This window comes from Anas acuta, chromosome 18 (genome assembly GCF_963932015.1).
Source record: "Anas acuta chromosome 18, bAnaAcu1.1, whole genome shotgun sequence".
Taxonomy (NCBI): Eukaryota; Metazoa; Chordata; class Aves; order Anseriformes; family Anatidae; genus Anas; species Anas acuta.
Window position 1 is genome coordinate 8,022,839 of NC_088996.1, and position 23,692 is coordinate 8,046,530.

General features: G+C 39.8%; 2 protein-coding genes across 3 annotated transcripts in view; both read left to right on the top strand.

Moving 5' to 3' along the window:
- Positions 1–6,467, top strand: part of SMIM36 (small integral membrane protein 36) — a 31,289-nt gene extending 24,822 nt beyond the window's left edge. The window contains exon 2 of the mRNA XM_068655445.1: positions 6,428–6,467. The gene's annotated coding sequence lies outside the window, so the exon portion shown is untranslated. The remainder of the gene's footprint in view (positions 1–6,427) is intronic.
- The window catches only part of MMD (monocyte to macrophage differentiation associated), a 42,921-nt gene extending 24,273 nt beyond the window's left edge, over positions 1–18,648 (top strand). The window contains exons 1-7 of one of the 2 annotated variants that reach the window (XM_068655444.1): positions 210–454; positions 6,428–6,509; positions 13,017–13,177; positions 14,031–14,105; positions 14,494–14,595; positions 15,383–15,452; positions 16,369–18,648. In XM_068655444.1, the coding sequence (XP_068511545.1) occupies positions 426–454; positions 6,428–6,509; positions 13,017–13,177; positions 14,031–14,105; positions 14,494–14,595; positions 15,383–15,452; positions 16,369–16,569 (720 nt within the window). In that variant the 5' untranslated portion in view covers positions 210–425 and the 3' untranslated portion in view covers positions 16,570–18,648. Of the gene's footprint in view, positions 1–209; positions 455–6,427; positions 6,510–13,016; positions 13,178–14,030; positions 14,106–14,493; positions 14,596–15,382; positions 15,453–16,368 lie in introns of those variants that run through there. The other variant, XM_068655443.1, reaches the window with a different exon arrangement.
- Positions 18,649–23,692: the final 5,044 nt, after the last annotated feature.

Below are 23,692 nucleotides of genomic sequence, written 5' to 3' on the forward strand. Positions count from 1 at the left end.
CGGAATGGCTCCTCCAGCTTCTGTAGGTTAAAAACCAGGCCTGTTTAAACAGCCGAACCCTCAGATATTTGCTTATTTTGGCGCTGTGGTGCGCCGAGCTCGCCTCACGCCGCTGCCGCCATGAAGGAGCCGCCATCCTCCCGCCATGGCGAGGGGCGGGCCGGGCCGGGCGGCCGGGGGCGGGCCGGGGCGGAGGGAAGCGAGGGCCGGGCGGGCTGAGGGGAGCCGAGGGGCCGGTTAAAGCGGCCGCCCGCAGCCGCCGCTCGCCCGCCCGGCTCCCGAGCCTCGTCGACGGACGGCGCCGCGGCGGCTCGCACGCCAATGAGGGCCCGGACTCCGGCCCTCGCCGCCTCAGGAGCCGCCCGGAGCCTCCCGTCCCGACCCCCCGCTCGCCGCCGCCTGGCCGGGGCGGGCGGCCAGGACCCATGCGGCGGCTCCAGGAGAGGTTTAGGAGGTGAGGGATCCCCGGCTGCTCCCCGCGGTCAGGCTGCGGGGCTGGGGGCAGCCACCGGAGCGTTTCTCTCGGTATCGCCGGGGCTGAGGGCCGGGGCATCGCTGGCTGTAGCGGGCGAGCACACGCTGCGAGCAACGCCTCTCCAGCGGGGCGGGAGCGGGGACCCGTGTGTCTGTTTTCACGATTTATTTATTTTATTCCCTCTCGAACTGGGTGAAGGGTCGCGCATCCGGCCGTGTGTCACAGCCCCGGTTCCCGACCCGGGACGCTCGGGCACGCTGTGGGGCCGGGGCGGCTGTGGGATGCTGCCCGCCTTCCCCCTCACGGAACGCGGGTCCATGAGGGGTTTGGGACCCGCAGCCCAGGAGCAGGGCTGGTAGCTGTGGGGGGCAGGCTGCTGCCAGGTGAGGCCAGGCTCTGGTAGGGCTGCCCTGCTCTGAGAAAGCGAAGCTTGGGGGTTAGCAGCAAAATAAAACTGAAAGGGAAGTGAGGGAGGGAGGGGGAAATACCAGCGCGATCAGACCTCGTTTGTGCAGCCACCCACACCTAGGGTGATGTGCTGGCCTGTCCCTGCACCCAGATGTGCTGCACCCGCTGTGACTTCTGCCCGCGCTTCGCTTGAGGTTTTGCCTTTTGTACTTGTCTGGAGGTTGAGGAATCCTCTGGGCAGTCAGTGAGGTGCACAGATGCTTTTTTTTTTCCAGGACCTGATGCGTGTGTGGTACCACAATTGTTAATGGATTCCAGGATTATAGCTGATTTTGTGTAGTCTTTAGTGTCATGCTGTAACATGAGTCTTTACATACGCAATTTCGCGGATATTTCCAAACAAGTGGTCTGCTTCTAATCAGAATTATTTCTGACTCAGTTGTTCAGCAGTAGTAAAGATAAATTATCTGGATAGCTGCAAACTGTGACTAGGTATCTTCGAATCCAGGAAGGAAGGTACTAAGTCCAGAGGAATATGCCTCTGTTTTGAACAGAATGGATTGAATTCATAAAGAGGCAATATCTACCGATCTGGTCAGAAAGAATCAAGCTGCTTGTAAACCTGCTTATTTCTCTTCAAAATCTTACCTACGTGGTTATAAACGAAAACACGATGCTGATCAATTTTGACCTGCTTGTGGTTTTTGCTTTTCCTCTCAAAAGCAAAGAGCTTAGCCAATATAACAAACTGCTTTGGTATCTAAATATACAGCCTGGCTTAATGTATGCTGCTGCTGTTTTTGTGGAGTTGTCCCCACCTTGTTGCAATTTCTGGAGATATGCTGTTATTTGTGGCTTATGAGGTCTCCCTGGTCTCTTCTGCTTCTGGAAAGCACAAGGCAAAAAAAGATATAAAAAGAGACAATGAGCTTTTTAGGCTGCTAAAAGGAAGTATGGGGCCTTTTGACTTGAATAAAGGAAATATACTTCCTGAAAAGAAACCCCCACACCCCCAAATCTAGATCTTTGAGACCATTATTGATGTTTGGCTTTTTTACTGATGTTTTGCTTCATGCTTCAAAGAGCAATTCCATCAGCAGATGGGAATCAAGAACAAAGCAAGATTTGAAAGATGTTTTCTCTTCTGTAGTTTTGGGTATAAACTTGTGGCGATACTGGAGAACATATGCCACACAAGTATGTGCGATAGATTTAAGATTCTTTTTTATTATTATTTTTTTTAAGTTGGGTTTGCAAGCTAAGACAAAGCATTAAGGACCCTCCGATTTTCCTCCTCCTTTCTCTCCCAGATACTGTGATCTCTTAATTCTGAAATCACTGTGAGTCATAGAGCATCTGTCCCCTTGGAAATGAACAGGAACTTGAGATCAATGGTCTCGAGGGGGGGGGGGGGGGGGAACAGATTAGTCTATATATTTAAAATGCTAGTTATTTGAAGTATTTGAAGTTCAAAGTTCAGGTTGCGTAAAGGGAATGAGGGTATGAGTTTCTCCTCCCCTGTTTTAAATGAAGTCGCATGTCTTTCTCACTGTCTTTTCCAATTCTATTGGGAATGTACTTGTTAATGGATGTTGTTTATATGCTGTGAAATTATAAAGCTGGAACATTCTTAAGGCTCAAGATCTATTTGAGGCCAAGCATGGCTACTTTAAACTATTTTGCTACTTAAACTTATAACGGAGTTGAATGCAAAAGCATTCTGATCTCATGGCTGGCCCCACGTATTTACTAGTCTTGGTTTCAGAAATTTCAAATTCTAGTACAAAAAGTCAGAATATATCGTGCTTATCTAAAGTAAGTCAGGAAACTTTGGAGATGCTTGTATTCTTCATGGCTATCTGTAAGGAACTGAGCATAGTACCAAGAGCTGATTATGTGGAATTTGGAGCAGCTGTGTCTGAGCAGTCAGTGGTGCTGTCCTGGCTCAATGTGTTTGTCCTCAGGCAGTGAAGCCTGCTGAGCTGAGTTAAGCTGAAAATGCTTCATCCTGATGCTCAAACTAATTTTTCAGACTCTGTAGTTATATCCATATTGTCTCCTGATGTTGAAGGAGTTAGTATTTTATGCTAAAGACCTTAGGTTGTCAGTATCTTAAATGGAGACATATATGTCTGTTCTTGTGAGATACTCTGGTGTATCTCCTGATGAATGACTGCAATTTCACTAGGGCTGCTGTTAAAGAAGGTGTTGGATTGTTTGAGAATCAAAAGCATTCGCTTAGAGGGGTTTCCTATAAACTGGAGTGCAGTTTCTAAGACTGTCCTGCATTTGGTAATAACCTTACTTGCTGTGTTATGGAGAGCCTTTGTTTAGGAGTAAACAGCATTTGAGTGCTGTTGGTAGAATTTCCTCTGTTAGGAAGGTGTGTATTCCTCACAACTACCTTTTTTCAGAAGAGGCAAACTTGACCTGTAAATAGTAGACAAAACGATGTCCTTGTATTGTGCTATTCACGTTACAGAAAACAAAAGCAGCTGTTGCCCGTGGTGTGGTTTTTCTTCCATTGCCTTGAAGAAAAAATGGAGCAGTTTTTGCCTCTATGCTGTGAATAAGTCTACAACCAAATTCTTCCTTCGTGTTGCAATATCCTATGTGTACATAACTAGAGGAGTAAATGACTGACTTTTTAAACTGAATGTGTCAAAATGATTTGTCCTGCTTTTGATGAGCTCTTCAACGTACTATCAGAAAGGAGCTATCTTCAAATGTCAGGTCTGTTTCTCAAAGCATTGAACATGAGCGCAGTCAATTGGAAATGAAGCAAACACAAGAGCGGCACTGGCTGCATTTGATTATTCCCCTATTTGACCACTTTTTTCATGATCTTCCCATGAAGAAGGCACAGGGAGATAACTGAAGTTTTGCTTTACTGAAAATGCTTTCTTTGAGCAGTGACCTGACCAAATATGCCACAGCAATTGCTGTGTGGGTCTTGCAGTCTGTGGCAGTTGACATTCTTCAGAAAGGAGAAGTGCAGGTATGTCAAATGTAAAACAGTTAGGTGCTGGGCTGTTTGGAGAGCCTTTTTGTTAAAGTACAGGTAAAGCCTTAACTCAGGTGGTATAAACATGTAAGTGGATTAAGTATTCCTAAAGGTATTACTCTGCTAGAACTCTGAAAGAAAAGCAAGTTGATTTAAATTAAATGATCAGAACTATTTTTCAATGTAAAAACGATGTTTGAAATGTTTTGAAAGTAAAGGTGCATGTGTGAATTTGCCTGGAAAAGCAGGCAAGCATCAGATTTCAGACAAAGTTACCACGTAGATAAATGAATATTTGCATCATTCTTGTGTTGGCACCAAGAGTGGGAAAACGCCCTTTGTGTAGATAATAGAGAAAGGATAGCTTTGTTAATATCGTTGTTCTAATCCTCTAATAGGTAATGGAAGATCCCATTAGCAGGCTACCTTCAATTATTTATAGCTTATTAGATGATAATATACAGAAGTTTTGAACAATAGAAGTTGTGACACTAATACTGAGGAGAAGCTTATTCCTTTGTGTTCTTCAGGTTTTTTGTAGCCTCTCTTGTAAGACCTCCAAGGTACCACCATGGCCTCTGGGGAAACTTAATAATATTCTAGATGTAATCAGTGGAAGGTTTTCTGTGACTTTGAGTCTATGGAGTTGAGCAAGGACAGTCTAATCCTGGTCACTCAACTGAGCCAACAGATGCTTTTATTTTTAAATGTTTTCCAAACTTGGAAGCAGAACTGAGTGAACTGAATGTTCCATCTTTAGATGACGTTGAGATGGTCTTCAGCAGCTGTTGAAGGTCTGTATGCACAGGGCAACAATATTGTTTTCCAAATGTTCCGCAAGCCTGTGCATATGACTACAATTTTATTATCCTCTTAGAGAAGTGTTATTTTTCACTGGCAAAAAAAAATGCCATTTCTATACATTAACTTCCTTGGAACTATTCATTTGTAACAACATTTTGTACTCAGCTTCTGTGACTAAAATTCACATTTTTTTTTTAATCCTTTACATTCATAACATTTGAAACATGATTTTTTTTGAAATTGCCATAATTCGGACACGGTGATACTGTGTTACTTTATCAAGGCTGTTTAAGTCTTAGCAATTTTCATATATCAGTTTAGAAAAAAAATGGTTTTATTAAATGTTTGGAAACCACGTATCCTATCCCAGAAATCAGGAACTGCTTGCTCAGACAAGATTCTGGTTAAGTGGGGCTTTTTTGGTGTTTTTTTTTTTCTTTCCCCCTTTTTCCTCCCCATTTTGAAATTAGTCAATATTTTATAGATGTTCCAAAAATAGGACTGTTTCTCACTTAAACCAGGAGGAACGTGAGGCAGGACCAAAGTTTTTCTAACAAAATATATATTAAATATAAATATTGCTGTACATAAATATTGCTAATAAAGCTGTTCTCAGTTCTGAACATAGACACGTTCTGTATTTGTTGTGAAGCTGTTCTTGCCTTGTTGGATACCTGACTAATTGCCAATGCATAGTTTTATAATAGTCAGCCATAACCTGGAATATACAAAGAGAATTTATTAGTGAAAGCAGCTCTTTTGTATGACAGTAGGCTGCGCTGGGCTAACAGGCATGGTACTGTTGTAGTAGCTTGTGACTTTGATTTTTGACTAGTTGCGTATGGATGTGTGCTGGTTTTCCAAGGTTTTTATGCACATGCTTAATTTTCGTATTTTCACAGAAACAACCTAAATATTGGACTCCTTGGAATAGTTAAGCACAACATTTGTTTTGGCTAGTTCTTCCATAACTTTCTCAAGTTTCATCATACTTGGTTTGACTTGCATAGGCTTTGTTTGGTGAGATTGATTGTTTGTTAGGTAATGTTTGAAAATTCTTAGAGAAAAAGATGGAATGTCATGGAAATCCCCTTGAAATGGTTCCTCTTCTGAGTTAACCATTAGCATATCCTTTCTTCTCTGTGTAACTTCTTTTAGTTACAGATAGAAGATAGCACTAGCCACAAAGAAAAAAACTGAGCCATCTGACACTCCAACAGCAAATATTGCTTGCTATGGGAGTAGAAAAGACAAAGTTCAAGTTGACTTACTCTGAAGTGTTATATATGTAGAACTGGAATATTGCTGGAGTTTTAAGAATTTCTTTCAAGTAGAGTAACCCTTGGCAGCTATGATGAAGGTCATAATTCAAGGAAAAGTTGAGTCTTTATTATGTAATTAAAATGGGAGAGAGTTAATTCTTTATTTGACCAAGCAAGTGGAAAAGAGGAGGTATAATTTCTATATGCAACTTCTATTAAATGAGAAAAACATCGGTTAAAGATTTAAAAAATAATAATAATAAAAAAAATCTGTGATTGTCTGTGTACTGAATGGTCAACTGATCTTTCTGGTAAGAGAACATATTTGAGGAAAAATTTGAATTTTAATAATAGTTACCTTAAACGTGTCTGTACACATAGTTTTAATGTTACTGGGTTGGAGGTATTCCTTCATGATGCTCCAAAGAGATGGTTTATTAACTTCCCTAACAGTACTCCTTAATTATTCAACAGGTTCATGAACCACCCAGCTCCAGCAAACAGCCGCTACAAACCCACTTGCTATGAACATGCTGCTAACTGTTACACACATGCAGTAAGTACTTTTTTTCTTTTTTGAACTCTGTGTTTTGGTATTTTTCTTATATGACTAAATACTTAACTTTGCCCAAGTGTTGTATTTATAACTGTTCTGCTTTTTCTGTGTAAGCTTCAGCTCTAACAGCCCATTAAATGTAACACTAACTAGATGGCTGGTAATCACTAGTCCTTGTTCTGAATCTCTAGAAGTTCCAAAGTCTTCTCAAGATTCCCTTTTACCAAAGTTAGCTTCATGTTTTTAGGTGGTTTTACCTTGTGCCAGTGAAAGGATGACTGCAAACAAGTAAACATATTAGTTAATCTTGCAAGTCAGATTTCCTGGTGTTGTGCTCATGTAGTAATATGGGAATTCTATACTGGAAGTACAAGAGATGTATTCAGGTTAGAATGCAAAGGATTCATTTAAAAACAAACAACAACAACAGAAAACATAATAATGTGGATAATAATAGCTCGAAAAGCAAAAAATGGCTTAGTTCTGATACTTAATATCTGTAAACTGATTTTTTGATTTTTCTTCAATTCCCTCTTTTGAAAGGTACAGTAACAATGCTGATTGTAAATGCTAGACAGCCCTCTTAAACAACCTAGTCTGTCCTTGTTTTCATAATGTAAAGACCCATACTAGATTTGAATATGTGATATGTAAACAAAATAACAAAAGCAGTCCCACTTTTTTTTTTTTTGCAGTTGGAAAGAACTCTTAAACTCTTTTTAATTTAGCATTTGCTCTCTTATAAAGGCAGCCAGTGCTTCTCATTGGTCTCTTGTTTTACTCCAAACATTTGAAGTATGTTTGACTTTGGCCACTTTTTTATTTTATCTCCAATGTGTCTGAGTGAGCCACAGATACAAATACTCATGGTGTGGTGCACAGGACTCTCCAGTCCTTTAAGAATGGAGCTCTACCTAGATCATTCCTATGTATTTTATAAATAGCAAACATGCAGCTCTGTGTTGCTGGTAGAAATGGAATCTTCTTGGTTTACGTACAGAAAAGCTGACTGAAGCTTGTGTGTGGTTTGTATTTTTTTTTTTAAGCCAAGGGTCTCTTGTACAACATTAGACAAATAAGCACATATTTACATAGAGAAATGAAGCAACATTCTGTTAGTTTGCATAAGTATGTAGTTTATCTCCTAATCCTTGTATAAATCCTGGCCAAAAAATTGGCTCTGAAGATATCTGGCAGAAGTTCCTGTACTCTTTAGCAATTCTAGGCTTCATCTAGTTGAACAATAGGCCTGTTAGCAGCAGGTTACAGCCCAGATGTCATATCAGTGTTTTGTGGTATAATACTGTTTATGGTAAACTTGTCTAATTCCAATGCTGAACAGTCAAGCTACATGCTAAAATCTACCATGATCTGCTCACAACTTGGGCATATGTTAACATATGCTTTGGAAGAAAATATAGTATAAAGTATAGTACAAGAGAGGGATTACTCCTTAGATAAAATTATATGCAGTAAATAAATTTTAATCAAAATTTAAAGCCTTGAGATAAAAATCTATTCTGGGTAAACAGTCGATTATATAGAAAAAGCTAGGGGGATATTTTTTTTTTTTTCCTGTTCCATGTTACAACCTGTTTTACTAAATGTTAAAGGATCAAGTAGTTGAGTAGTAGCTGCTAGATAAGTTTTCAATTAGGTAGTGACATAATATATACAAAATAGCTTATGGTTAACAGCAGTGATTCTCCATTTTCCTCCTATTTCTTTTTACTTGCAATTCAGAAAACAGTCAACTTGTATTTTACAAGCATAACTGTAGTCCTCAGGTAGGTATCTCTTCTGGCTTTGACTTAAAAATATATGGTAGTCAGTTTAATCACGTTCTTCAAAAACATTAAATAATAAATGGGGATACAGAATCCCATACATCACTTTTTGATTTGATATTTAAAAGATAACTTTGTGTAGCATAGTAAGGTGTCTTCAAATTTCTTACTAGAAAGGCTGTTTAAAATGTCTTCTAACAGTAAATGAAGCACTGACTTGTCTTTAGTCACTAGGAGACAGGAAGGGCAGCTAAGCAGTTAAATGTAGAGACAGAAAAGACTGATCTCTGTTTAGAAGAACAGGAAGGAAACTGTTTGAGAAGCAGGAGTAATAAGCATTTGAATTGTAAGGTAAGCTAAATCAAAGCGCTGGGCAAGTTGCTATTTAATCTTGAATTTTCTTAGTGCTTGTAAGGTTTGTCAGACAAAAGGCATGTTCTGATGTATAAAAACTTCAGAATTTAGGCACAACTTGTGTTATACTGCTCTAAAAGCTTCTTCCAACTGCCTTGAAAGGAGGAACTATTCTTAAGATGAGTTCTAGTTTTGGTTTGTACAGTGCATGGAAAAAGTGTAAATATTTCAAAAATGAGGCTTGGAGCATTTTCCAGGCCATTGGAGCATGGAAAGAGGAATCATCAAAATTTCAGAAGTGCTCTTATGATGAAAATGTCTCAGTTCTACCTGACTGATAGTAGCAGTTTCTCTGTCCTCTGTATAGTGCAAAACCCAAGTCACCAGTAGGTTTCTTGTTCCATGATGCTTGTCTCCTTATTCGTGAAAATTCATGAGTAGAGAGGCACTACATGGCTTCAGGGCTGCAATTGTGGAGCAGGAAACTAGAAATAGATGGAACCACAAAAAACTGTCTAAGTGTCACATGGCTTTTTTGGCTGCTTGGTTGGTCTTTGTCTTCCTTTTCAAAGAGGAACTGTAGGGGCTATCGTTATGCTATTAGCACTCCTCTCTCAATAAAGGGCACGTGAGAGCCATGTATGCGCTCTCCCATGGTAATACGTGCTTTGCCACAGTGGCTTGTGCATCAAAGGTCACGTTGCTGACTATATGACCTGTGTAGTCTTGTGTGCAAAGAAAATAACTTAAGTTGGCGTGAATGTTCCAGACAAAAGCAGTTTTTAATGTTTTTTTTTTTTTTTTTTTAAAAAACCTCTCTGTGGGAGAGATTCCATGCAGAAATATGGAAGAAATACAGATAAGATACTGACCAAAATATCAGTTTTCTCAGCAACCCCAAAAGAGATGGGAGATACCTATAAACTGATACCTAGAGAGTGTAATTTCAATCAAGTATGCCTGCTCAGATCTACAGCAACTGTTTCTGGATCTTTCTTTGTGCCTTAGTTTTTTACAGTGGCTGTTATTTGTGACAGCAGTGGTTGTGGTAGTCAGTTTCTACAATATATATCTAGTGGGGATTGCACCTAAGCTGCCTCTTAAGGATTCCATCCCATAGCTGTAAATAAATGTATTGTAATCCTTTGTCATCTTTTTGTATTGTTATTGTAACTTCAGGCTCATTTTGTTCTGGCATTTCTCCAGAGAACTTAATGAAACTGTTGCCTTTCTCTCATTCTGTAAATCCTGCCAGCCTCATTTCTGCCTTAGCAAGTATTAGTAAAGGCAGTGGAGTCAGTAAAGAGGAGCATCATGGGTCTTGTGTTGTTCACAGTACATTAAGTTGGTGGGTGACAATTTCCATTTGGAAGAATTGTACTTCATGATGAAATAAGCAAAACTGCTTTAACTTCTAGCTAATTTTATTATTAGGAATGTTGGCAACTTAGATATGCTATGTCATTCCTGTGAAGTGACAGCACAATCACATTCATTCTATCAATTCTGATTATTTGACTAAGTTTCTGGTATTTATCCCCCCCGTAAAGGACTGATTGCTTCTATATTCTGAAGAATACTCTTCTTGTGCTAGTGGCTTTTTAAAATGAAGATGTTTTGTTGAGCTGACTAGTACTGCTTTTTTGTGAGACAGAAATTAGATTTAATAGAGTCCATTATAACACATGTTACATGGTATGGTGTTAGAACCTAAAGAACTTTTATACAGTTGTCTGGAACAGCAGAGTATCATTTCTGGATTTTGTTTTTAATCTAGCTATTTTTGGTCAGGAAAAAAAAAGCAATAGAACATCTCTTGTTTAGTCTAACTGTTCCCATGATGCATATTGGGCACAGAGGTGAAGTGTTTCCAGATAGAATACTTAGGGAGAAAAATAAAACACAATAAATCCTTCTCATGTTAGTATGGTATTGTTCCCTGTGAGAAATAGAATCATTCGTTAGAGACCCGACAAGGCAGAAAAGAGATGAATTCAGCCCTTCAGCCACGTACTCATTTTTGGCTGTATTCTTTTCTCTGAAGGTGCAAAGAAAGGACCAGAAAATTGCTTGTTTTTAATCCTGAAACTTTATATACAGTAGCTTTTGGAAAAAGCAATTGGCAGTGAATTATGTGTTGGTCCGTTTGAGCATTATGCATTATCTTGTGAAACATTTATTTTAGTAGACTGGTAAGAAGCTGGGATATCTCCATAAGAAAGGCAAGATGCTCTGTAATATCTAAATCTAGTTGCCTCAGAGGCCTTCTTTCCTATAAGAAGGTCTTAATTGGAGCTCCAGGTGGAATCTCTGAGCAGCTCATGCCTAGGCCTTTAACAGAGATTTAGTAAGGATTTGTCATGCTTGTAACACTTGTGGATACAGAATATCTCTGAAACTTTTCGGTTCTCTGTCAAGTTTAGTCACATTGAAATTTGTATCAGAAATAGGGAAGCAAGCTGACAAATGTGGATACGGCATGATCCTGCAGCTTAAAGAAACCCAGCTAAAAAAACTTCTGGAGCTTAGCATTTTCGTGTCTCCTACAAATATGAAATGAAACAACTGTCACATCTAATCAGTTCCCTGCTGTCTCAAGGGCTTCAGCCACACTTTAAACGGTATGCCATATGTGGAAATCAGGAGTGACTAATCTCCAGAGGAGTGAAACAGTTTTTAACCTTACTTGAATTTGAGGGCTCTCCAGGATACATATATGGAAATCTGTGGTTTTGTGATAAACAAGAAGCCAGACTGGAAGACTATTTTTGTCCTTAAAGTGTGTGAGGTCAACTTCTCGTTGCAAAACTCAAAGTATTTTCACCTCTGGTCCAAATGCTGTAGACACAAGAATGCTGTACTTCTCATTTGTATGGCTCTACTGCTTTTGGTTTGAATGTACCAAGCTTTGCAGAAAGGAAGAAGCTGTAAGTGTAATGAAGTGACAGGTGGTGTACTTCAAAATCCAGAAGTAAAAGCATCGTTTTGTCACTTTTTTTAACCCTTTCTCTGGATTAATTACTTCATTCTGTATGAAGTTCAACAAGGCCAAGTGCCGGGTCCTGCACCTGGGGCGCAATAACCCCAAGCAGATCTACAGGCTGGGAGAGGAATGGTTGGAGAGCTGCCAGGCAGAGAAGGACCTGGGAGTGATGGTGGACAGTCGGCTGAATATGAGCCAGCAGTGTGCTCAGGTGGCCAAGAAGGCCAACGGCATCCTGGCTTGTATCAGAAACACTGTGACCAGCAGGGCTAGGGAGGTGATCGTCCCCCTGTACTCGGCTCTGGTGAGGCCGCACCTCGAGTACTGTGTTCAGTTTTGGGCCCCTCGCTACAAGAAGGACATCGAGGTGATTGAGCGGGTCCAAAGAAGGGCGACGAAGCTGGTGAGGGGCCTGGAGAGCAAGTCCTATGAGGAGCGGCTGAAGGAGCTGGGCTTGTTCAGCCTAGAGAAGAGGAGGCTCAGGGGTGACCTTATTGCTCTGTATAAGTACATTAAAGGAGGCTGTAGCGAGGTGGGGGTTGGCCTGTTCTCCCATGTGCCTGGTGACAGGACGAGGGGGAATGGGCTAAAGTTACGCCAGGGGAGTTTTAGGTTAGATGTTAGGAAGAATTTCTTTACTGAAAGGGTTGTTAGGCACTGGAACGGGCTGCCCAGGGAGGTGGTGGAGTCACCATCCCTGGAAGTCTTCAAAAGACGTTTAGATGTAGAGCTTAGGGATATGGTTTAGTGGGGACTGTTAGTGTTAGGTCAGAGGTTGGACTGGATGATCTTGAGGTCTCTTCCAACCTAGAAATTCTGTGAAATTCTGTGAAATTAACCAGCTGCTTTACAGATTCATTCAGTATGCTGTGCATCTTTTGAACCATAGCTGTGATCAGAGCCTCAATTTCTTGTCTGCGAGTAGATACAGAACAAAGATAGTGCAGGCTAGACCAGAACTTTATGCTCTAAGCTATCAAACCTGTAGTGCATAGCAGAATTGCCAGATTTGTTTAAACATTAGTGGTTCCTAGCTTTGTTTAGTATGTGAGACTTAGGTTTACCTATAAAGTATTTAACCTATGAAGTCTATTTACAATTCCAGTGAATTAATTCATGTTTAAGATATACAGCAGGGTCTAAAAAGGAACATTTACAGGGTTTTTAACTTAAAGTCTGATGAAGATACCCTTTCATAGTAGGAGACAGGTAGAAATGTCTGAGACAGCAGGCTCTATTCTCTAAATATTTAATTGGACATGTTCTTTTTTCTTCCTCCCTCGTCCCCCAAAATGAGACATCCACCCTGCTGTTGCAGTACTGTGGGTAGTTACATTGGTAGCAAGTACATTAACATTTGTTTGTATTTGTTTTGGTTTTTAGTTCCTTATTGTTCCTGCAATTGTGGGTAGTGCCCTTCTCCACCGGCTTTCTGATGATCGATGGGAAAAGATAACAGCATGGATGTATGGCATGGGGCTCTGTGCGCTCTTCATTGTCTCCACAGTATTTCACATAGTTTCTTGGAAGAAGAGTCACTTAAGGTATCATTATAGTTCTTGTATATGATGTTTTATTTATTTTCATGTTCTGTGATGTTTTAACAGTTTTTGTAAAGTAGTCAAAAAGTAATGATTTTACAGAAGGTTGTGGTAGTGCCTTGTATGGAATCACTTCAAAACAAACAAAAACAGCAAAACAAAATAAACCAAACCCTTGATTCCGTTGGAAGAAGTAGTGAGTCAAGTTCATGTGCAAACAAACCTACGATGTCTGGTGCCTTAAGGGAAGGGTTTTTTGTTCTTCCAATGCAACTGATAACCTAGTGGGTCTTAATCTAGCAATTGCATTGGAAGAACATAATACAAGTGCACAGTGAATATAAGCCCATTTTAGAAATGAGGACTGCTTGGGACTATGGTATGCTCAAGTACTTTAAGTAACACAGAGTTTGCCAAGAGAATAAAAACGTGATACATGGCTAACAGCCTTGAGAGCAAGGGTACAACAGGAAAACCAAGATGTGATTTTCTTTGTATTTTTTATTACCCCTATATAATTCTGGGCCATAAATTGCATTTAACTAGTAGTAAAAGGAAAAGTTTCTGGATCAGGGAGGGTTATTGTGACAAAATTCTGCCTCCTTGACAGTGAGCAGAATGTACAATGAGATGGAGAAAGGGAGAGGGATGGAAGAGCGCTCATCTCCTACATGTCTTGCTTATGACTTTGTGAAGTAGAAGAAAAGTTGACAGTCCTCCAAATGGTTTTAAGAGGTTAAGGAGATGATGGTATTTCCCCTAAAGTAATTCCAAAATGTGTCAGGAAAATGAGATGATACAAAAATTACAAAAATCTTTTCAATATCTTCCTTGATGAACTTGTTCTTTCTCCTAGGACAATGGAGCATTGCTTTCACATGTGTGACAGAATGATGATCTACGTCTTCATTGCAGCATCATATGCACCGTGGTAAGAAGCCTGAAGCACAGCTTCAGAATTAAAGCTTTTCCCAATGTAAACAGGCTATCATTGACATTTCACATTGTATAGGTGTCTTCATATAAGCAATTGACTACATTCTGTATTGTGCAATGAACCATAATAATCCCCTGGGATTTGCAGAACAGGAAGTAGTATTTGAAAGCACTAGAAAGCTGTTTGTTTATGTATATTCCACATTGTGCTGTGGTCACATCAATATAAACATACCTTCTGCCGCTGCATGTCCAAATATTTTTCTCCCTCATTGTGCTTATGTTATAGCTCTGAATATACATTTTTATCAAGGCTCCTACTCTTGTATCAATATGCTTCATTCATTCATTAATTTTGTCTGTTGAAATCTCTGTACTTCCAGGCTAAATCTACGTGAGCTTGGACCTCTAGCATCTCACATGCGTTGGTTTATCTGGCTGATGGCTGCTGGAGGAACCATTTATGTATTTCTCTACCATGAAAAGTAAGAATTATTATTTGCATTCAGCTTTAAACTGTGTGGTTTTCTTAAAGTATCTGGCCTTTTGTAGATGGAAATGAGACCTTTGAGATTGTGGAAATAAATGATGAGTGATGCAAAATTCTGTCTTGTCAAGCGATAAGTGTATTCACTCTGTCATAACCTGTCTTTAGGGTATATTGTTGTCTCGTCTTAAAGGGGTGGGAGGGAAGTATCTAATTTTAAAACTTCTTTACTACAAGAAAACAGGAAAGAGCGGGTAATGCAAAAAAAAAAAACCAACTTTTTAACGCCACTAATTTATGCAGTAATATTATATAGATCATACTGCACACATATTGAGATTTACTAACTCCTGCTACCTTCTAATAGTAGTAGTAGTGTTTCTAATTTGAAATATGTGTCTTGGAATTCGGCAAATTCTAGAGCCTGCTCTTACAGACTTTCAGTGGGCAAGACACACTGTTCTTTGTTTTGGCAATGAGCTGTTGAGCTTCGTCTCAAATTAGAGAATATAAGTTGTCTGAATATTTTATTCTCATTAGTATTTAATGCAAATGAATGCATCTAGGCAGTATTCAGTGAAGAAGGTATTGTCTGCAGCTGCAGCATGCACAGAGATAAATAAAAGCTTTATTGTTGTAATAAAACATATCTGTGTGAAAAGCTTTATGAGAAATTGAATGTACTCCTGCTAACATAAAATCTTAGACGTACCTTCTTTATTGTTGAAGGAGATGTTTGTATTTTATGTACTCCACCTTAAATGGTTCATTTTGCTCCATTTTAGGTATAAGATCGTTGAGCTCTTTTTCTACTTAGCCATGGGATTTTCTCCTGCTCTGGTAGTGACCTCCATGGTAAGGAATGTGATTGTTGACATTACAAATATACAAACTTTCCTTTTATAACTGTTTTAAGATCTGGTGCAGCTCTGTTTCTTTTGAAAAGATCTTAATTTTAGTCCACCATAATTATAAACTTTCCCTGCAGAAGAACCAAATATAGTCAGCAATATTTTTGGATTTATAGCTTACATTCAGTGAAATGTTATCTTCTTTTGTTGAATCTGGGCCATGGTGTCTAGATAAAAAGAACTTGGGTTCCAAACTTCATGAAGATCCCCACCCCTGAAAGGATATTGGATATGTAATAAGTCATTTACCTTGATTTTAGTAAAAATGATGAAGATACAAAATATATTAACCTGTCATGGAATGCTTCTAAATTTTACTGTTCATGAATATATCTGATGCCTGCTCAAGACTTAGAAGTTGGGAGAGAAGCTTTCTTTAGGACAGTAGAATAAAATTCTGATAACAAATTGTCCTTTTTTCTTGGTATGTTGAAAAGCTTTAGGTAATATCTAATCAATTGATTCTGTGGTCTGGGTCAAAATGGGGGAAGTAAATTGACTCTTGCCCCTTTTAAAAATGACTTATGTGGAACAAAGCTAGCTTTTTGTCTATTACTAGAGGCTTTTCGTTCCAGTGAAGCAGGGCAAAATTGAATGGATGAGAAGTAGTTGAACTCTATCAGACTAATGCATTGTATTTGAGAAACATGATTTCTCAGCAATTGGCTTTTTCATGCTTGTCTGCTCTGCTAACAAAACAAGCCTGAAGCAAAATATCAGACTTGTCTTAACTTCTGATTTATCCCACTATTACTTCTATTGTTCTATTGAAACATTGTATAAATATAATGTATTTCGCAAAGTGTAATTAAATGTTGTATACTGGTTTTCTAATTTGTCTGTTAATTATTAATTGTCAGAGCAACACCGATGGACTTCAGGAGGTTGCCTGGGGAGGCTTGATATATTGTCTTGGTGTGGTGTTCTTCAAGAGTGATGGAGTCATTCCTTTTGCCCATGCCATCTGGCACGTATTTGTGGCCACAGCAGCTGCTGTTCATTACTATGCCATTTGGAAGTACCTTTACAGAAGTCCTGCAGACATCATTCGTCACTTATGATATATACATATATATCAGAGTGGGGGGAGTAATCTGCACTTGGCCTCTGTAACAGTATTATTTGACTTAAGGAATTCGGGGAAATTGGAAAATTGCACAGAAAAACTGCACTGACATTGGTAGTTCTCTGAACACAATTACTGTGAACTGATGTTGTGTGTGTCCTGGAAATGTCCTTCGTATGGCAAGTGCTGTAAATAACTAAGATACTGTACTGCAGTACTAAGAGTCCATTCCATGTTAGTAGAACTGGCTACCTGATGTTTACAAATAAATTTTGTATTCTAGTTTAACTTTACAATTTTTAACTACATGAATTTTTCTAAATTAGTGATTCAAGTGAAGTCAGTGCAATAGCAAAAATGTAACTTCTGATTTGAACTTGGTTTGTCACCTTTCCACTAGTCATTTATTAAACATGAATCACAGATGAATGACCTTTTACCACCCATTATCTTGATATAATGTGACTTTTATAGAAACTTTTTGTGTTTTTTGTAAACTTTAAAAGTACATTTACTGAACTGAAAACATACAACTGTCATCTATGCAGTTATTCATGTTGCAAAATCTCTTGCAAGAAATGGTTACATTCCACATACTGTACTGACAAGCAAACATACCTCTTCCAAAGGTTATATTATAGGTGTAATTATAATAACCACTTTTGCAAACTAAAATATAAATGTTCATCTGAGTTTGAATGTGGTAATATTCTGCTCATCTATAGTACCACGTAAACAGCACCTTAATCTGGCTCTATATGTGATAGAAATGAAGTGCTTTAAAGAAGTAATTAACACAAGTTTCTTCTCAAGATTCCCAGTTCAACTCAGTGCTGCCCAGTAAAGCAGCAGTTTGGATGAAAGCTGACATCAGACCTTGGCAGTATTAAGGAAGGTGCCCAGCTAATATCACGTTATCCAAAACGGTTAGTAACTTTTCCAAATTATGTATACGTATATTGGTGCTGTAATACTAAGGCTTGGATTTTTCGAGGGGATTTGAATTGGCCAGCAGAACCACTTCCCACCAACTTTCATTGCGGTCATTGACTGATGTTTTGTTGGGAAATCCTTGTCAGAACAGCAGGTAGAGAGCAACTGCTGACCACTTTGAATTCATGGCTATTGGTTCTTCACAAGCACAGCCTTTTAGGGAGGAAAGAGTGAAGAACTTGATTCAGTGGCACTTGTCATTCTAGGACTTAACGCAGAGTAAAACTGGTCTTCAATTGTATTGCTGTCTTTCCATACAGGAAAACAAAATGTAGTAACTCACGATTGTAGAACGTGTGCGTTAAATGACCAGTTGTAGAAGAGTCATTGTAATACTGTTTATCCAATAATTGTAATCTGTCCCACTATATAATGAATGTCTTATATTAAGATTGACTTTATCCTTTTTCTAATTTACTGTTTTTCATGTCAGTATTCAAAAACAAGCAAAACTTGTTGCCTTTTTCAGATTTTGTTCTGAATATTGCCTATCTTCAAATGATAAGTAGCAAGATAGGGATGTTTTTCAAGGTACCGTTTAATATTGCACCTGGATTTGTCAGTGGGTTGCATATTTTAGATTATATACATTTGTAAACGGAACTTAACAAGAGGGACAAACTTTAGATTTAAGGCATTGAAGAAGAGTTGCTGTACAGTGTTAGCAGATGATTGGAGAAACAGCATCACTACAGCAGAGTAATTAACTGCCCCAAAAGTATACAAATGGGACAACTGGGCAGGTAATTCCAAGTACAAGTCTCACATCTGGATGCCTCAGTTTTTTAACATTGTGTGTATTTTAGTATTTTCCACTTTTTGTGATTTCATATATTTTGTTTAAATACAGTACTGTTAAAACCACTAAAACCCATGTAAAGGTTTTCTGTAGTCAAAAGTGAAACTATTGCTTGAATATGTTTGTTTTAATTTTAAGTTAATTTTTCATGGCATTGCTTTTTGGAGTGTTTGAAATGATTTTTAAAAATTTCAATTCGCCAAAAATATTTTGAATTGTATTCTAGTCAATATGATATTGAATGTACTAGACTAACAATAAACATTTTGTGCAATTTGGAAACCCTTGTATTCCTGTATTAATATATCTTCCCCCTCCGATACTTAGGCAGGGAAGTAAGGGAGTAACACTGCTGCTCCTGATGACAAACAACATCATGCTTGCACAGTTAACTCTATAAAAATATAGGAAGGATTACATTTCAAATGATTCCATCTGTGCTGTGGGTGTAGAAGATTTTATTTGTATAAATTTTGGTCAATGTTGGGACCTTGCTACTTTTGCCATTTTAGATCAGCTTTCTCACTTGTACTGTTCAAATATGCAACACTAAAATACATCATTTTCCTCTTATTCTTGTAGGTGTATTATTGCATAAATTATAGACAAGCTGAAAGAAAAATGCATTTCTGTCTGCAAAACAAATATTATGTCAATTAGCCTTTTGTGTTCCATTCCCCACCCCCCTCTGCCAGCTAATTGAGCTCTCCAGGCTGATTCCTCCCAGGAGTAACAATAGTGCTTTTTCTGGTAATGCTTTCTGCAGTAACAGAGATGCAATTTCGTTGTCTTCTGGAAGCAAATTTTTTTTAAAAGCATTTGCTCCTCTAGTTTCTATGTCTCTAGGTTTTAGAATTGCAACAAGTACACTGAGTCTAAACGAAGCAGCGATAACAAGCTTTTTAGTTTTGCAAATGGGTCTTTCCAGAGATGCCCAGGATGCAACAGGTAGTTGCATCTTTGTGGTGAAATGTGTCTGCTTATGAATGGCACCCTCAGCCTCAGTCGTGGACAGGAAAAATAATCCAGCATGCTGTCATGAGAAGCTGCTGACCTCTTTCAACTATTGCTATTTGATACGCTTGCAGTAGCTTTCCCTCCCTCCTGAGTCTTCGTTAAGCCTAAAGCTTTACAGTGTTTGCTGGAAATGCAGTCTGCTGCTGTTACTTTCAAATGATTTCAGAAAGTGAATTAATAGTGAGTTACCTGAAGGGATTCACTGAAGAACTTAGGCTAGAGTATGCGGTTTGTTTGGTTTTTGTATTTCAATGATTTTTCAAGTATTTTTTTTCCTCTGTTAACAAAAGCAGCCATAAAAGAGACTTCTTTTTCAGTTGTCTTCCCCGCATCCCTCTTAATTATTTCTGATTATCATAAGAAATTGTATTACTGTCTCCAAGTTCTAGGAAAGTAATAAAGTCTGTTCAAAGGAGTCTCGAGTGTCTTAAATGGCTTTTTCAGCCTTTGCTGTATCTATTGGACTGAAAGCTTTTTTTTTTATCAGTTTCCCCAAATTTTTAAGGATACCTAAATTCTAGAAATTCAGAATGGCCTGATATTAGCAGATATAAGATGGTTATATTTAATGTTTTTTACACATTTCTATTTATTTTTTTTCTAGTTTGAAATGCCAAGCCTATGTTTCTTAGGCAGCGCTCCTGTTACATATCCCAGCATTGCCACAGTATCAGTAGTATGCTGAATGGAATAACACACTTACTGGGGTCAGGGCTGTCCCTGTGGTAGACATTCCTAGTTCACTGCATGATTTTCAGAGCTTGTAGCTGAGCTCTTACATGGTGATCTTGGAATTGTATAAATGGCACAGGTGTGATAGCACTTTTAGTGCTGCTTCTGATTGAAACATGTGCACGGAATGAGCCATTTAAACAGAAGATACTAAGCTTTTCATAAACGTTTTTCTCTCAATCCTTTTGTTTAACTTCCTCACACTGAGGACCCTGCCCCATGTTTGGAAAACTGAGTCACCTACACAATTCTTTATTTAGTTCTGGTGTATTTAGCTACATGATTTCTCTGGAGGCTAAGTCTGTCATGTTCACATCATGTGCTTGACTAAGTCTTTTCTCCGTGATTTGCTATTTTTAAAAGAATGCAGGATGTTAGTCTGTGCTCATTAATTGCTTTCACTGTCAATAGGTGTCAGAAGATTAAATCTAAAAATAGTTAACAAAAGAATGACCGGGAGGACAAGGCGGACGCTTGCCTGCTCCCTGCCTTTCCTGTGAAGTTAAGCAGGTTGATTAGCTTGTGGCATGGACAGTTGTTCTTCAACAGCTAGGGGCTGTTTGCTGTCATTCTTTCATTATTATTGAAGTGTTTGCTTTCCATTTTCATCATTTGTCTGTCTAAATTCATGAAATGCTGTCATAGTCTTAAAAGGGAATGTACATAACGTGCCTGAAATGCACACTAGTGGCTATTTGGAAGCATTTGGATGCTTTTAATGTGGTATTACAGCTGTGCTGGTATTATATGTGCTGCCCAACTGTGGCACGAGCAGTGGTATAGCAACAGTGCCATGCCTGGAGCTAAACACCCCCAGGCTGCCCCGTGTCGGGTGTTGGATGTGCTCTACAGCCTACATGGAAAATTCAATATAAAGATACTCAAGTTGAAGCCCCTTAGAATGTCCATACAGTGTAAAGTCTGGAATAATGCAGTATTTAAATTTTATAGGGTCTACTTCTAGGGAAAGCAGGGCGTTCTTTGAAAGAAGCAGGCTGATGTTTTGTTGCTGAACTGGGGGTCTGATGGCTTATGTCACACCAGGCATCTCTATTCTGTATGTGGTGAGTCTGACTGCATGTAGTAAGGGTACCAATGTTGTTCCCTTTGTACAACCAGGGGACTTGTTACTAAGGATAAGCTAGGGAACCAAAATCCTCTTGCAAAAGGCTAGCAGTTAAGTCAACACCAGTTTTATAACAGAAGTTACATCATTGACTCTAATGAGGCTCGGGTGCTCTCAGAAGGATATACTCATGTCTTTGTTGCTTAGCAGCATGAGCCATGCTGGCTGTGGATTTGTGCTCCCAAATCCTTTAGGTGCCTTTGAAAATCTCCCTTAAATTTTCATGTAGGTGAAAAGCCATTAGTAGGGACCTACTGAATTAGTGGCTTTAGCTGCAGCAGAGCTCTTCTTGCTTTCTGGTGTGTTGTGTTTGGTTCCAGGAGCGACGCAGAGGTTTGGGGTGCAGGCAGTGACCAGTGACAGTACGAAGCTTCCTCGACATGGTCAGCGGGGGACTGAGCCTCACCTGGACGTTCAGATCAGACCACAGGCTTGTTTGGATGGCGAGCTCTAGTTATTGAATATGTTGAAACACCCAAAACTAACCCACAGCACCCAGTGAACTTAGGGAATCCATGGTACATTTGGCTTCAATGAGCAATAATTTAGTGATGCACACTAAAGGACTGGGTGTCATTGCCCTGAGAGTTCAACCATCTTCTCTAATTAAAAACCATACATTTGGGAAGCTAAGGATGAGTTTAGGAAGGAAGGCTTATTTAAAAAAAAAAAATCTGCATTCTATCTATGAATGTGTTTGACTGAATGAAAGCAGCCATTGTCTTGAAGCTGATGGTGGTGCTGAACAGCTTAATCAGCCTTCTGCTAAATCACTGAAAATAAAGCTTGAAGGGACTCAGGTATTTTTAGCCCATCCTCTGCCTGCAGGCAGGACGAACTCTGCCTGTCATTCCTGATGGGCTCGTCCAACCTGCTCTAAAAAGCCTCAAACAATGGGAATTTCATAATCCTCCCAGGCAGTTTATTTCAGTGTTTCACCCTCTGCCCTCTTATACTTTTTTCTGCTATCTAAGCTGTATTTATTTTCTTTGCTATAGCTTAAGCCCATTACTCCTAGTCCTGTATGCAGTGTGCTCAGCGAAGAGCCCCCTTACAGTGAGGTTTTCTGTGTCTGCAGACAGCCGCTTCTTCCCTTCCTTTATTCTCCCCTAGATTCAAACAAACACAATTCCTTCAATCTTTTTTCCCAGGCTGTATTTTCTATACCTTGTATCACATCTCCAGCGGTCCATGTCCTTCTCATGCTCTTCATAAGGTGACCCCCAGCTGTGGGGTACAAGGGCAGGAGCATGTGGTGCTTTGCCCCCTTCTTACAGTCATGCTTCCCTGCCCCTGGGCCACTTCTGCCACCAGCAGAAGGGCAGCACTGGCCAAGCTCAACCAGAGCAGCCATCCCCCAGTAACACTGCAATTTGCAGGGGATTTTGCACCTTTTGTGTTTCATGAGAAGAAAGCCTATGTAGATCCAGGTGTCCCCTAAGCGATGAATGAATCTCAAGAGGGCCACAGAGACCTCAAGATTTTGTCTTTGTAGCACCAAAGGGCTGCAGTGGGCAGTGTGTTCCTACGTACCTGGTAGCGATGGTATTTTGAATCCCATCTGTGGTGGCTGCAGCACAGTGTGAGAGGCTGTCATCCACTGTGGGGGCCTGAGGGAGAAAGGCCTGGAAACCCTGACCAGCGGGTAAAAAGAGAAAAAAAAAAAGTGCTAGGCACCCACACACTTGGTGGGCTGGAGCTCTGGGAGGCCCAGATTTTTTCTAAAGGTCCTATTTGTCAGTCTTAGTTTTCTTTCTTAGGCACAGCTGCTGGGGACATCCTTGCTGTTTGTGCCTGCACAGGGCAGCAGGATTGGATTCATTAGCACTGGGGCTCTGTGCTTATCTCATCTAGTATGTGTGTAGTTTGGAAGCAGTTCAGATAAATTATCTGATATAACTGTTTGTTTGCTTTAAATTATGCTGCTTTTCCTTTGGCCTCGGGCCCTTGAGTTCATGTCCCAGGCTGTGCTGAAGCACCAGTGCTTGAAGTTAGACCCATCTCTCAATGGGAAGGTCCCTTTCCAAGGAGCATCCCTATGCCCCACCTTATCTAATTGGGCAACACAGACCATTGCATTATGGCACTAAAATGCACGTATAACTCGAACTGAACCTTATGCAGAGTCATTGTATACACATGTATTTAAATGCTTACACAAGCTCAAATATGTACATACGAGAATATGTACATATATGTGTGCTTAATGTAAGTGTGTTACAAGAACCTAGATAGAAATTAAGTGAGCAATACCAGCATCTACCAGCCCAGGAAGGCAAGCCACATTACCAGGCCTGCCCTGGGGTGCGTGCAGGGGGCCGTCGCGTGCCAGCTGGTGCTGTAGACCTGACCTCAGGACCCATCTGCGCCAGGAGCGGGCAGTGGCCGTCCCACCCGCGGCCATCTCCTGCTAAATGCTCCTTTGTCTCTGTGCCTTGCTGAAGCCTGGGC